Source organism: Chamaea fasciata, unplaced genomic scaffold (assembly GCF_029207755.1).
Source record: "Chamaea fasciata isolate MVZ Bird 193981 ecotype frontalis unplaced genomic scaffold, bChaFas1.0.hap1 SCAF_3, whole genome shotgun sequence".
Taxonomy (NCBI): Eukaryota; Metazoa; Chordata; class Aves; order Passeriformes; family Sylviidae; genus Chamaea; species Chamaea fasciata.
Window position 1 is genome coordinate 82,638,277 of NW_027094088.1, and position 15,069 is coordinate 82,653,345.

Sequence of the window (15,069 nt, forward strand, 5' to 3'; positions counted from 1 at the left end):
GATAGGTATCAGTAGTCTGATCTCAAAAAACTGTAACTATGACCCTTTCATTTTAAAAAACTGAATATGACAGTACTACCAGCTTTTTGAAGAACAGCACATCACCTGGAATATTGGACTCTATAAGTCTTGTAGTGCAAGGTTTAAACTTAAACTCCTTTTCCCCAGCAGTGTCCTATGCTCACAAATTTTTCTAAGCAGCTGTCAATCCAGTTCTTCAACTCAAACTGGAGTAGTTCCCAAAAAGCAAGCAACAGAACACACTCGGCAGCTGAATAATTTGTACACTCATTCATAAAAAGGTGTTTCTGCTCGCTTGAACAATTGCATATTTTCCATTACAAGGTCTTTCATAAAAACATTAAAAAAAATTTTCTTCAAGGAAAGATCAGAACTTCTGGCAAAGACTTCTGCCCTCCCAGTTGAGCATGTTAATTTATCTGATGAAACTGATAAATGAAAAAAAAAAAAAAAGGTACACCTGAAAACGTTGTGATACAGTCATCCTTGAATCTGTAACCCCAGTTCAATCCTTCATGAAAAGGCAATCTGGTAGCCATGTCTGAGAGCCTGTACCCATCTGTGGGACAATCTCACCTCCATTTTGTTTTGGACCTATACTTTCAGGTTCTTTTCCGTGTCTAAAACCTAGGAGATGACCTCCCCCCTCCTTCAAGTCCCATGACACATTTATAACTGAAAAAGCACTGTGGATCATATCAGTCCTCTAGAGAATTTTTCTGCTAAGAAAATTTAGACAATTTTATTCTTTTCTACATATGTATGTATTCCATGCCTCCAGGGATGAGCACACAAAACAGCTCAGATGTAGGAGCTCAGACAGTAGCTGTTGGATACTTGAGCCTACTGTGACCTTATACCAACTCTGAAGTAATACATCATAGCTTAGGTCACCATGAGGACAGTGCATTATGTGGGGCAAACTGGGAGAACACACTACAATGCCTCCTCAACTGGTCATGTGTCACGTTTATCTGGTAACTGGATTACTTATCATCAGATGGTACATCTTCATTCAGCAGTAACTGCTCAGAAAAACAAATACCAGATAGTTGCAAGAAAAAAGAGGATACAAAGTAGCTTTAATTGATAGCTCATAATAGATAAATCTCTTCAAATGATAGCCTGTTCTTCTTTAATAACCTGACCACATCTGCTCCACATGCAGCTGCTCTACTGGGAGGGCAGGTCGTTCCTGAGGTATTATTGAGGGGCCCTAACACAGCTAGGTGAGTACATCCCTACAGCAAGTTTAGAGTATACTTACTGCACTAATTTCAGAGACACTGATATTTTAGATAATGAACTCACTCTAAGCCAAAGAAGGTATCAAGTACTGAAAATAAATGTCCCATCTCACACTAATGAGCTTTGCAAAGTAAAGTGCTAAAGGCAACAGCTTTTAAATTACTAGCAAGATTTGGTTAAAATGGTTTTTCTACTAAGTTTGAAAATCCCCTTCTCTAGAAGAATTTTTAAACAACATTTTGAAGAAGTGTGTTCCTTCATCTTGAGTGACGAATGTGTAAATGCCAAATCACTGTTAAAAGGCTTTCAAGTTTATTATTTGGTACAAAGAATCTATCCCCAGCCCCTTTCTTCTTACTCAGTCTGCCAGGAAGCTGTGTGGGAAGCCTTTCGTATTTTTCTGGATCGGATTCCTGATACTTCTGAATATCAGAACTGGGTTACTGCCTGCCAGAGGGAAACCTTTTGCATATTCGACATTGGCAAAAACTTCAGCAATTCCCCAGAGCACCTGGAAATAATTCAACGGGTAAGGATTACTTAAATTTGTTTAGAAACTGGGAGAGACTTCCAAGTCCCTCCCCACCTGCTTATTTATGGGCAAAGTATTGCTCAGGAAAAGGAGGGAGCATGTGTTAGAAGGAAAACAAAAGTATAGTAAACAAAAGAGTCAAGAGGCTCAATGGTTGGATGCACCCACTAGTAAAATGCTGTTTTTCTTAATCTTTTTGCAGCGAGTAAAACATAGAACCTTCCAGGAAAGGTAAGTAGCACAAGTAGTACCTTGCCACTTGATGTAAATGTCCTCTTTGAAGAGGTATGTGTAAGTGCGTGTGAATGTGAGCAGATATTCAGATAGCACTGTGGTGTATTTGGTGCATGCTGTGAGAGGTGTGTATAATGGATCTATCATAGGACACAGTAATTGAATCATAAATAATGAATATGGCCGAATGTCTGAGTTATCTAGTCATTTCAAGACACCACTGAATATTTTCTCAGACTAACATGAGCACGAAACCCTGACAGAGACAGAGCTTTGCATTAGTCTAGTGTTGATTGGGAGTGTGAAAACGTGCCTATAATTCTCAAAAGGAAAGACAGCTGAATAGAAGTTTAGCTGAGAGGCCACATTAAACAGTAACATGAAAACTCTACGCCTTCACTTTAGATTTCTCCCGTATTTTTCTACACCTTGACAGTGTTAATTGATGTGATACTTTGTTCTATAAACTACTTGGAAAAAGGATGCTCCCAGCAATGCTCAGAAGCTGGAGAGTGGCAGGCATAAAGCTACCATAGTAAACTATTGTTCTCTGTATATAAATACTATAGTGCAGCCAGACAAATCATTATCCACAACTTCTGACTGATGTATTGTTTTTTCCTTCAAGTTTTCTGTGATTTTGAAGAGATTTGAAGGCAAATAATCTTTTCCATTCATAGGTTACACTGTCTCGTGATCACAGAGGTCTTACATATCTTAATTCATTCTGACATGGGAGATCTGACCTATCTTTAATAACGTAAGGCCTAATTGAACTCCCCTGGAAGTCCAAAGGGAGGCCTTTTCATTCATCCTGGTGCAAGCAGCAGCAGCAAGGCATTAGTGAAGTGACTGATCTCGGAGTTCTTAGGATCTTTGTGATACTAAGTACTGTTTTCCCTAGACAAAATACAGAAAGTGAAGTAAAATCCATTAAATTGCTTGTACCTGAGCTGGAAATACAGGCAGCAATGATTATGCATGGTTGGACTTAATCTTTACTACTGTGTGGCTTAGAAAATACTTAGTATCTTCTGTAGATGTCATGTAGAGAAATCAGTCTCCAAGTATAGATATAACACATAACTAGTTAACACTGTGAAAACATAACAAATAATACTTGAGTTCTCACCAGCCAGATATCCAGAGGATGTGGTAAATCAGTTGTCATTCATTCATGTCCTTTATTAATGTAATTAAACATCTAGGTTGTTCCTGTATAGAAATGCAGCTCAGACACCTTTTCTGTCTATGCTACAAGTTTTATGCTGTCTCAGTTAACACCACACTACAAACCTGCAATGTCCTTAGTTCTTTCATTGATACCAGTTTTCACAAATACTCCATCTGTATGCACTGCAGAAAATTCGAGGAATTATAGTTTACTCCCAATTTCAGGAGAGAAAAATCTCAAAATATCCCTTAGAAGATTATTATCTAAGAACCTAAATTCTCCCAAAAGCTACAAATCAAGAACAATTTGGTTTTAAGGCTATAGAATATAATTTCAGTTCCAAGTAAAAGAATCTTTCATACATCTATTTATTTTAAAAAGTACTTAGAGATAGATATTGCTGGTTTTCAACCAAGGTAACAGTAGCAATTCAAAATGTATTCACCACTACATGACTGTAAAAGTCAAAACAGAAAATACTTATCAACAAAACCAAACCAAATCCTGTGACACATCGTACCCACCATATTCTTACTTGAGTTTTCAGCTGTCCTCCTTGGGGACCATGGTAGGCATTAACCCATGAATATTACGTTCAGAAGCAAACACTAACATTTCTACATCTCAAAATAATCTGGATTGAGGAATCTGATTTGATAATATAATTATTAGGAAGCGTCCTTATGGTATTATAACGCAGGCTGACAATTGAAAAATAGGCTCAACTGCTATTTTCTCACTCCCCACCATATGAGACATGCCTGGAACCTGAAATGTCCATTGGCTCTAAAAATAGAAGAAGCCCAAAGCTCTTACTGAACTACCTTGACAGCATGAGAAACAGCAAAGAAGACAAATGCTGATTTAGGTGATGTACAAGAAGTCTTGTTTCCATTTTAGACAGTGGTCGACCCTACACTAACTTCCAAGAGTAAAAAAAAAAAAACCAGACCCAGTGCACTGATTTAATCTCTGTGATCCCATCCCTCTGGTGGCATTGATAAAAACTGTCACAAAACTTCATGAGCAGATTCCTAATAGGAATAGGAGTCCTTATGCTCTTCCACTAAACTGCCTATTTAATCAGGTCACAAAATATCCTAATAGAAGTAACTTCTTTCATTTAAACTACACTTAATGTAAGGGATCATTTCTATATGTTTTTGATGTTTTACACTTTTGTCATTGCTGGTACAGTATGCCGGTAATTAAATCACTCAGTTCTATTTGATTGATAGGAAAGATGAAATATCAGCAGAGAAAACAGGAGGCAAAAAGGTGGAAGACATTCCCTCGGTTTCTACAGGTAAAATCAAATTTGCTTGTTTTGTGTCTGCCTGTTAAATAAAATTGCTAAGGCCAATGATTCTTCGGTCTTAGAAGGCTATAATTTAATGAATGTTGTAGAAGCACAAGTTCAGTGGAGTGAAAATGTTTTAGCAAAATAATCTGTGAGAAGACTCTTCTTTTATCTCTTCAGAACATATTTGCTACTCAAATGTTGCATTCAAAGTCTGTCTTCAACTGTATGTGTTTACCTAGTTTCAAACTTAGATAATATAGGGGTGTTTTTTTCAGTTATAAAACACCATTTAGAATTTCAGCTGCTGCTGCATTTTGTTAACCAAAAGAAGCAAGCAAGGCAAATAAAGACTGACAAGAAAGAAAGTCAGAGTGATGCCAAGACAATAAGTTGATCAGATTATTACAATTAGGCCTTCCAACCCTGTTATGTACTACAGTTCTTTAAAATAATAGCAATTCATGCAGTGATAAAAATCTGTAGATATGATCATCTTGGTTCAAGGAGAAACCATATTGAACATATATTCTTGTGAAATATAACAGAATCTTACTGCTAAGGACTTCCAGCATGGTAATTTTGCCTATAGGTGGAAAATTCTGACAATGTTTCTTCTTACTTTAAATTGAGTCCTAAAGAGAAGTGGCTGTCATAGGGACAAAGATCTCAATTGGCAAAATTAAGCTTAGACACTTGGTGATATATGATGTGGTACAACAGGAAACGACCAAATATTATTAACTCACACAATTTCATTGATGCACAGCGAGTGCCATTTTTTTCCTTCAGTCACACACATGCCACACCATTAATGTTTGGCCAGGAAGAAAGGTTGTTTATTGTATAAAACACAGCAGCTTTACCCACACCCTAACTCATGGCCACCTTCCACTGGCACAGGCTTGTGCTCAAGCACACCCTCCTGAGGAAAAGCTGCTCCAGTGAGCTGACACCTGACCAACACACAAAGGGGAAGACTTTTGATTTGCAAACTGTTTTTTCTTTTCTTTCTTGACTTTTCTTTCTTACCCCTCGCAGGCTCTCCTGGTACACCCCTCTCTCCGTACACACCTAATGGCACATTGCTCAACGAAATTTTCAACGACACAAAGACTCCTGTGAAGGTGAGAACAGCCTGTGTTCCTATGCACTTTTTCACTCACCTTTTCCTTTTGAGCTAACAGGAAACAGGGAGAAACCATATAAACAGTGCTTAAAAACAACAAGTGCTCTCCTCTGTTTCAGCTAGTACGACTAAAGGGGTTTATTAGCATCTGTTATATATTGGAGTAGGGCATGATGCTTTTTGAGTATATAATAGAAAGTACAAAGGCATAGCAACCAGCTTTTAGGTAGTTTTCATTCTTTTAAGGAGGGGCCTGTTGCCTATTTTGCACCACTTTGTAACGTTGCTGTTCATTAAGCAATGCCGAAAAAGGATACCTGCTGGGCTTTCCACTACACAGGAGACAGGACTGGGCCTTCCTTGCCTTTTTCTGACCAGCCAGCTGCCAGAGGGTTCTCCACTGCTGTCTCCTCAGAGCAGCCATTGCTGCAGGGCACTGGGGACTGTCCCTCTGCACACCAACAGCACCTACTGTAAGAGAGACCTCTGAGAGAGGGGAGGGGTGCTGGGAGGGGCTGTTGTTTTCCCTTTCCAGGCTGCTGTGGTCTCAGCAGAGGTGCGGCCTCACAGTGCAGGGAAACGCTGCAAGTGCTGTTGGGAAACAGCATACAAAATTAGACAACTTTTAATAGCAGCAAAGTCAACTGCATCAGAAAGGTGTATCATGGGTAGGGATAATTCCATTTTATTATCAGAAAAAAAACAAATGCAAATCTCTGAACATGAAACAGCTTTATGATAATGGAAGTAACATTTGGTAACAGTCTCAGTGCAAGGAAGGCTTGATTCTCTTTGTCTTCATTTATGTGTATCAAAGGCAACTCTCAAATTACTTCTCAAGTAATAGAAACTTGTTTGCAAAGACAGAAGAATTAAGCCAACAGATATACCGAGGCATATTCACCTTTTGTGGAATATAGTTCAGAAAGTTATTTTGGGGATGGGCTTAAACAGGAATATTTCTAACTTAAATACTGAATTGTGGGGGGGGGGGGGGGATCACTTAGTTTCATTTCTTCTCTTTTTGTCCTTGCCTTTTTTTTTTCCAGGAGCTGGGAACAAATGCAGTCCCCGAACTGCCTGTGGAGCAAATGGTGGAATTCAGTGTCACTCTCACTGATCAGGAGTACACAGCTGAACTTAGTGATCCCAACTCCCCAGAGTACCAGCAGCTAGCTGCCAAATTTCAGCTGCAGGTAGGGACACTTAGTGAATGCAAAATGTTGTCTTTGTACCTTGGCTGAGGTTCATACTATGAAATTACCTTCCCCGCGAAATAGGATTAGAATCTACTGCCCTCACTTTAAACAGGTCATTCATGTTTTTTCAAGACCTTCATGTTTCCTTCATTTGTGGTATCAGCTTATCCCCTCATTTAAGCCGTCTATTCAGCCCCCAAGCTAGCAAGCCAACATCTTTGGCTTCAGTAGAAGCCTAAGATAACTGATGAACAGAATAACTTTAGGAATATTGCTCAGACTTAATCAGGAATTCATGGACAGCACTTTGTCATAATTTAATTTCTACAATAAACCTAATGAGAAATGTAATATAAATGTTAAAACTAATTAGCCACTGTTGTCTGAACTATTCTTCAAAGGACATAGACTCATTGTGCATTACCATGGTTTACATAAGAATTGGAACACCTGTGGTATTTTCACACAATTAATAATATTAACTGAATGTTCAGCTATCAGTTTAACTGATAGCAGTTAATGACTTGAGGTTCCCAAAAGGTTTTCTGAGTAAAATTAACTAAAGCCTCTCATCAGTTTCATGAGCATTCTTTCGTAGAAGCTATTTCACTTCCCTGGTTCAGTTCCAGATATGTGTAGAAAAACAGTGAAGGATGCATTGGCAGAGCAGGCAAAAAATTATTTCTCTTAAGATTTTCAGTATTACCCTCGGAACAGAAGTGTCTGCAGACATTGTTTACTACACATATAATGCCTTTTCTATTTAAAACCATGTAATTGTACTATTGTTTACATTAGAATTATAAATGTATTGCTATTCTGTTTGTACAAGACAGTTAAAACTGTTTAATTTCTAAATTATTTGCCAAATAATTTAAACTCATCAGCAGTTGCTTAATATTTCTAAATAATCAACAATTCACAGGTGACTTGAATCACAAAATTATTCATGAGGCAAAACTGCTGAAAATGAGAAAACCATTTGATTCATGTTGCTTTACTTGCTGTGTTATGAAATAGATTATCATTTGTTTGCATAATTACATTACTAAGAAAAGCAGTATTTTGTGCTTCTTTTTGCCTATAAACAGGTAATACAACAAGTATATGCCAAGAAAATATTATGTTTAAGCTGAGCAATTATGATACCCAAAAGAGTGCAGTTGAGATTGTTTCCTAAAGCTCTTTCAGAAATATGAAAAATATTGTCTAGGTAGTCAACTTAGTCAACTTGTGACTGCCTTTTTGTCATAGATCTTATGCTTTTTTTTTTTTATGGTTTTCTATAGATGAAAAAAATATTTGAGAAACTTCCAGGATTCAAAGAAATCCGCGTGTTAGGATTCAAGTAAGTAAGAAAATGGGACTCTCTTTTTTGTTGGCTCCTAGTATTCTCCTCTTCCTTCTTGTCCTCAAAAAGGAAGAGAGACCTGTAGAACAGTGGAGTGTGTATTGCTGTAAACAGAAAGCAATTTTATGGGAATATCATAGGGACAATATGACAGGAAGTGAAAACACATCCCAAGTGAGACTGTGAGGTTTTGAATTACTTAGTAAATGTAGTTTTGATTCCCTGAAGCTTGAAGGATACAATAAACTCCTTTAATTGTTTGTTAATAACCCTGTATTAAGGACTTCTTTAAATTACAAGATAAAGAAAGTTAGTAGCATGATTTAGGTGACAACTTTTTTGTTGCCCTTCATAAGTCACAGTGAGGGTGCCTTGGCAAGAGAGGGTTGCAGGAGGATGCATGTTCACACATACAGAACTTCTGCAGTAGTTGTTTCTCAGGCCTTACAAACAATTTGAAAAGTATCACTTTTTCAGTAAATTTGTGTTCTGTCTTGCCATTTCTTTTTGTTTTAGCTTCTTTGTGTGTTTACTACTAACACAATCTCTTGTGTACTTTTTCAATAAAGAATCTGTAGGGGAGAGGGAGGACATTGCATAAAGAATCAAATGAAAAACAAATAATAGTAAGAAACTGCAAAAAGGAAAAAAAAAGGCCAGGGAAAAAGGACACAAAATTTATTTGGTCTTACGGCACAGCATCAGGAACATTCGGTACTTCTGGCAATATTTAGTACATGTTGAAGGACATTCATATTACAATGCAATTTTAGACAAGAACATCCTTCTTCCTAGCATTTCTCTCTGAAAAATTTGCTGGGAAAAAGGAGAGAGAAGAGCACAGTAGTCTGAATATTAGCTCCTTATATTTTTATATTGAAATTAATAAAACAAAAAGCTTTCTACTGCAGTACAAGAAGAGAAAACCTGTAGTAGCATCTCATAGTTACAACCTGCAATACCTAACCTCTTTTAGTTGTGAGTCTGGGAGGTCTGGGATCCATCTTGGTTTCATATCTTGGACTTAGCTGATATGAAAGAACATCTTCAGTGTGGAAAAATTGGATTGATTCCCATTATTCAGTAATTTAGTCAGCTTTGGGAGTTAGAGGTCAGCAAAAGTGTGTGTTGCTGTCCGTTCTCCCTTGGCCACAGAACTACATATTTTAGCAGCAGTTCCCACAAGGCAGTGGAGAAAGACAACATCATAGGTAATCTGGATAACTCACCAGGGAAAATAACTAGGCATTATATGTAGAAGGTCAACACAGGCGTGTGTTCTAGAGGTAATTAATGGTTCAAGTTACCCCTGTGACTACAGTCTGTGTAGGCATCATGTGTGGTAACATGGAGAGTACTGTCACCAGTGCCCATTGCCACCACAGAGATTGGCAATGGCAGGGCTCAAACTGCAGCATTTGACAATGGAAATAGGAAAGCTAATATTTCAAACTGCCATAGTCAAGTGACATTCCTTTCCCCACACAAACCACGGTGATTCCCATTGTTTGGAAGGGGAAAAGTGAACCGATGGAGAGTAGACTGTCATTTTCACACAGAGATAAAAATTATCGATGACACATAGAAGAGAAGATAATGTGATGTGTGTGACTGAATGATTTACTGGTATACATGAATCTTTGTCTTTCTTTCTTTTGCAATCCTTTCTCACGCTCTTTATTCTGCAATGAAATGAAGACAGAAGAAGGAGAAAGATGGGTAATCCTTCTGTAATTCATTATTAATAGTTTTATAGACTAATTATAATAATTATGGTTATTAATAATTTTATGATGTACATATGTAAATCAGTAAAAATCTTTATCTTGCTGTGACAAAGTGAATTGGTAGTGTTCTGTCTAAGTACAAAATCCGTGATACAAATTGTCAGGGATAGCTTTAACTTTAATCTGAATGTTTCACGTAATAAAATTTTGTCAGGCTGTCTCTGAAGGAAAGAAAATGTTTGACCTAAGAAAATTCATATTTACATGACTAAAGATTTATATCAGCCATATACTGAAAGTAAAAAATAAGTAGGGAAACTTCATATTCAAATTTTCATTTTTGATCTGCTGTTTCCTAGCTGTATTCCCATGTACACAATATTTCCAATAAGTATGTAGAATTTGATTTGTTATCTCTATTATCATGCCAGATAGAATAGCAAAGAGACCAGTTACTAGCATGATAAAATGCAGGGAGATTTTCACTGGTAATGCAAACAGCTACAGAGTCTATTGTTGTTGCTGCTTAAAAGTGCTACTGGGGAATAATTTGTCTAGCACTTTCCCAGAATTTCTCTTTTGCTCATGCTTTAAAAGGAAGAATTATCTAATGGGTTTCCTAAATTCTTGTCATGTCATCTAAATGCAAATACTTAGCACATACTAGATAAAGTGAAATTCTTCTCTCTATAACTATTTGACGCTGTAAAAAAAGTACCATAGTGAAATAGAAATGTTTACAACGTTACTCATTATTTTTTATTTAATTAGGTGAATTTAACATGTATGAAAAATGATGTGTTAAAAATGGTGACTATTTGAGAGTTCTGTTAAACATGAATGTCTAGGAAGAAGCTATACACACTCATTTGGACTTGGAAAAGCTAACTCCCATTGTGAAAAAGTGATTTTCTTGCCACATTAGCTTGAAAAAGAGCAAAAAATTGTCTCAGTCGTGATAAGATTTTTGTTTATCTGCAGTTTTATGAACTATCTAAGCCCTTTTCATAGGTTCCTGAATAATTAATGTGTGATTATGGCTTCTAATAACCCCAGCATGCATTTATAGCTGTTTGAACCAGTAGTCAAGGACATCAGACAACATTACCAGTTCTTCAGATTTCTGAGTAGTCAGATTAAATCAGATTATGTTAGAAGATTTTTGCAATTTTCTTCAATGTGGGAATTTTTATTAGAAGTTATGCATAGGAAAAAAAGGGGTTAGGTGAAGGAAAAGTAATTTGAAGGTGACAGTCCCATTAGAAAGAAGTAAATTTGCATCACTCTTACAGAAGACAATGTGTAATGGTTGCACATTTTTTTGTTTGTGTGTAAAATCATTTCTCAGCCAATGGCTGATTTTGCTGCTCTGGGCATTTTCACCTTTCCCCTCGCAGATCAAGTAGCACAGTAGCACGATACGTGGTGAACTTTGAGAGAGATGGCTCAGAAGCCAAAGGCACAGCAGATGACATCTCAACTATTGGATCTAACAAGGTTGAAAGCGAAAAAATACCGATTTCTCCAGTTGAAGAGGGGGAAATATCAGCAACTAAACTGACAGTAACAGACCTTCAGCAGCTGGTTGCCACTGCACTCCATGAAGACCAGTCCCTGCCAGTGGACCTTGGAACACTTCAATTTACTGATGGTCAGTAAAGCAGGTGGTGGGTGCCAGGCACAAGGCTGAATCTTGCCTTCCCAAACTGATGCAGTTTCAGTAAAGTGTCCTTTGCTTCTCTAACAGATTATTTTCATCTGACATAGTCCATTCTTCTTGGTGTTGCATAGCATCCAAAGGATGTAGTGAAAAAAGTTAAATTTTATAGTAAAATGCATCTTTATAATTACACAGCCTAACTTGCAACCATATTAGAAGATTTTTTTTTCTTGGTTTTTTGTTTAGAAAGTCTGGATATTTTGCACACTAAGATCATTAAGAGGAGAAAAATAAAATAAATACTATGAATATTCGCTGTATCATTTTAAATTCCCAGTATGGACAATCTCCTTTCTTTAACAAGAAAAAAGTGATATCTGCCTGTAACATAAAATTAGCTTTCTGAAATCTATACCTTGGTTGTAAGCAAGCCATCTCAGCAACATCAGAAAGATCAACACCTTAAACAGCATTTGATCCCAAGATAAAATCAGTAAAGATGTATTTCACTCACACTCCGAAACACAGAGGGAGTGTAGAAGCCAAGCTAGGTGTGAAAACCTCCAGCAGAGGTTGAAGGTCTGCATCCTGTTCAGTAATCCAGCTAATAAATATTCCTTTCTAGTTTATCAATGATTTTTGCAAAGCTAGAAAACTAATTTTGGAGAGATGTGTTAAAAAGGGAGAAAAATAATTTAAAATATTTTTTCAAATGCATATTTACTGAAACAAACTCAAAACCCATATCGAATTTTAGCTACAGTATTTCATTTGCAAACAGCAGCATTTTCTTGTCAAAAAAATTTATTCAGTTGAACTAATACTTTCTGTAAGAATAAAGTGACATATTTTAATGTAGATTAAAAGTCCCAAGGAAAAAAATATATAGAACACGTCAATAATAAATATTTTAAATAACTTTCTCCCAGTAGTTAATTCTAATAACCAATTTTAGAAAAAAAGTTTGCATGCAAGTACTTTAAAGATCTCCTCTGAGAAGTGAAAGGAGCAACTGGAGCACTAAAGGCAAAACACTGACATTAAAAATTGTGTGGAATCAGGGTAAAACTGGAATGACTTTAGGTTTAATGAACACAATATGAGTCATCATAGCGCATGCAGATTTAACTGAGGCGTTCACACGTCAGATGATTTTAAGCATTTCTCCATGGTTCAGCTCTCTGCAGACCTATCTCATTTATGCTAAATGAAGCATATGAAGAATAGTGTATATAAAATTTGGTTTTCTTCATAACTGTCATTTTGAATGGGAATTGATGCTTTTTTTTGTCTTAACATGGATTTTTTAAAGCAATTTTTTGGTGGAGAACATTTTAGTACTGGGGTTTTTTATTGAGTTTATGTGTTTTGATCAGTTTTCAATGTGCTGGTGCTGAAGTATTCTGTACTCTCTCTCTCTCTCTCTAATGTTTTTGATTTTTTTTTTTTGCAGAAGCTATTATACCACCTAGTGATTTAGACAATGATATCCAAGGTGTGGTCACTATTCCTCTGGCAGGCCCCGATTTGGTAGGTTAATAATGTTTTTCATGTTCATTTATTTCTCTATGGGAAAAGAAATTAAACAGTGTTAACATACAAAAAGTTTCTTATGCTAGTATAACATATGTGCCTTTTTGTACATGCTGTAAGGATGAATGTTGTGCTGTTATACTGCAACAGAGATACTGTTTAGAGCACTTACAGGTGAATATTACTGCTTGATTACCCTTTCCAGATTTAATTACAAAGTAAACAGTGTCTCATGAGTTCAGTAGTAAATCTTAATGACAGAAAGGGAGCAGTTTACAGGGCTAGTTAAGGTAAACTTTCTTTGATCACTTTTAAAATCGCAGGCACTGTGATTAGGATCACATGCACCTGCCAAACACTTTACACATCCTATGAATTCATAGCAGCCTTCCAGTGTCTGAAGGGGGCCTACAGGGAAGGTGGAGAAGGACTTTGTCAGGATCTGTAGTAGCAGGACAAGGATACTGGGTTCAAACTGAAAGATGGGAAATTTAAGTTAGATACACCGTAGATGTTCTTTACTGTGAGGACGGTGAGACACTGGTAGAGGGTGTCTGGAGAGGTTAAGGATGCCCCAGCCCTGGCAATGTTCCAGGACAGGCTGGACGTGGCATTGAGTAACCTGGTCTAGTGGAAGATGTCACCACGGCAGGAGGGGTTGTAACTAGATGAGCTCTAAGGTCCCTTCCAAACCAACCCATAATACAATTCCATGTGGACTTAGCTATGTGCTAGCTCATGTAGCTAAAGATTATTGCCTTTTTGGCAATGAAACTCAAACACATTAATGAAAGCTGTTCTTTCAAAATTTTTTTAGGAGGAACTCCCACTAGGTTATCCCAGTCCAGCAACAGTGGATCAAAGAGGAGATGTATTTGTTGATGAATCTGCAACTGAAAGCCCTGCCCTAGGTGAAGAGATCAGCATCCCTGAAGAATTTAATAATTTTATTACATCTGAACCTGATTTTCCTACCAAACCCTCCAGAGAACCATTTCAGGACAGATATCCATACACCCAAGTTATTGCTACTGACCACCCAAGTTTCACAGTGCCTTTCAGTGCTCTGGGTAGCACCAGCAGCTCTCCAAAATCAGAGGATTCCTATTTGCCTCCCCCAGCAGATGATTCTGCTGGCAAAGACTTACTCACCGATGGCTATGAGTCTCCAGGGGAGAGTTTCACCACACCTGAACTCCTGCCTGCCAGAGAGGTGGAGAGTGAAGCTGAGGAGGAGCAAGACCTGGCTGATATAGCAGAACCTCCTTTCAAGGAAGTAGACCAAGACAGCCTGTCTGGACAAGGTAAGACATGAGAGATTTTTATGTAAGAGAGAGTAGGAGAGGTGCAGCTGTTGTGACACATACAGTCATGTGTCAGAGCAGTAGGCATTCCTTTCCATCGTGACTGAAAATTCTCCTTCACAACCAAAGGAGAAAAATGCACATTTCTGATAGCCTCTTCAGCAAAATCCCAATGCACCTTGGAGGTTGTCAAATCCAAGAACAAATGCCAAAGGATAAGGAACACTTAGTACAGAGTATTTTGGTAAAAATTCAAAAAGGCGGAGCAAAAAGACATCTGGGAAAATAAAAAAAAGGGAAGTTCTAGATTAACATTAAAAAATTTGGTACTTAGAACATGGAAAATAAATTACTTTGGGCTCTACAGACAGTTTTGGATGATAGCAACAGGAGTAACACGACACAATTTCTTCCAAGTAAAAAGTACCACATCTCAGAAAAGCTTACATATCTACAGGTCTGATTAATGTGATTTTTTTTTTTAATTTCTGGTTTCTGTATTTGTTTATTCCACTTTATCCATGCAGTAGGCATGGAGGCACCCATCTATATGAGGGAAAATATGTAGTAAAAGAAAAAAGGAGATATATATGTATGTGGAGAAAAATCTGGATAATGCAGCCTTTCAAATGAAGAATACATGATAGACATGTTTCC

At 37.3% G+C, this 15,069-nt stretch overlaps 1 protein-coding gene across 1 annotated transcript in view; it reads left to right on the top strand.

Annotated features, from left to right (window-relative positions):
* Positions 1 to 15,069, top strand: part of IMPG1 (interphotoreceptor matrix proteoglycan 1) — a 51,864-nt gene that overhangs the window by 14,123 nt on the left and 22,672 nt on the right. Inside the window, exons 3-12 of the mRNA XM_066179656.1 lie at positions 1,632 to 1,798; positions 2,004 to 2,032; positions 4,448 to 4,515; positions 5,551 to 5,636; positions 6,688 to 6,834; positions 8,127 to 8,185; positions 9,887 to 9,907; positions 11,313 to 11,566; positions 13,029 to 13,105; positions 13,926 to 14,412. Of these exons, the coding sequence (XP_066035753.1) occupies positions 1,632 to 1,798; positions 2,004 to 2,032; positions 4,448 to 4,515; positions 5,551 to 5,636; positions 6,688 to 6,834; positions 8,127 to 8,185; positions 9,887 to 9,907; positions 11,313 to 11,566; positions 13,029 to 13,105; positions 13,926 to 14,412 (1,395 nt within the window). The remainder of the gene's footprint in view (positions 1 to 1,631; positions 1,799 to 2,003; positions 2,033 to 4,447; positions 4,516 to 5,550; positions 5,637 to 6,687; positions 6,835 to 8,126; positions 8,186 to 9,886; positions 9,908 to 11,312; positions 11,567 to 13,028; positions 13,106 to 13,925; positions 14,413 to 15,069) is intronic.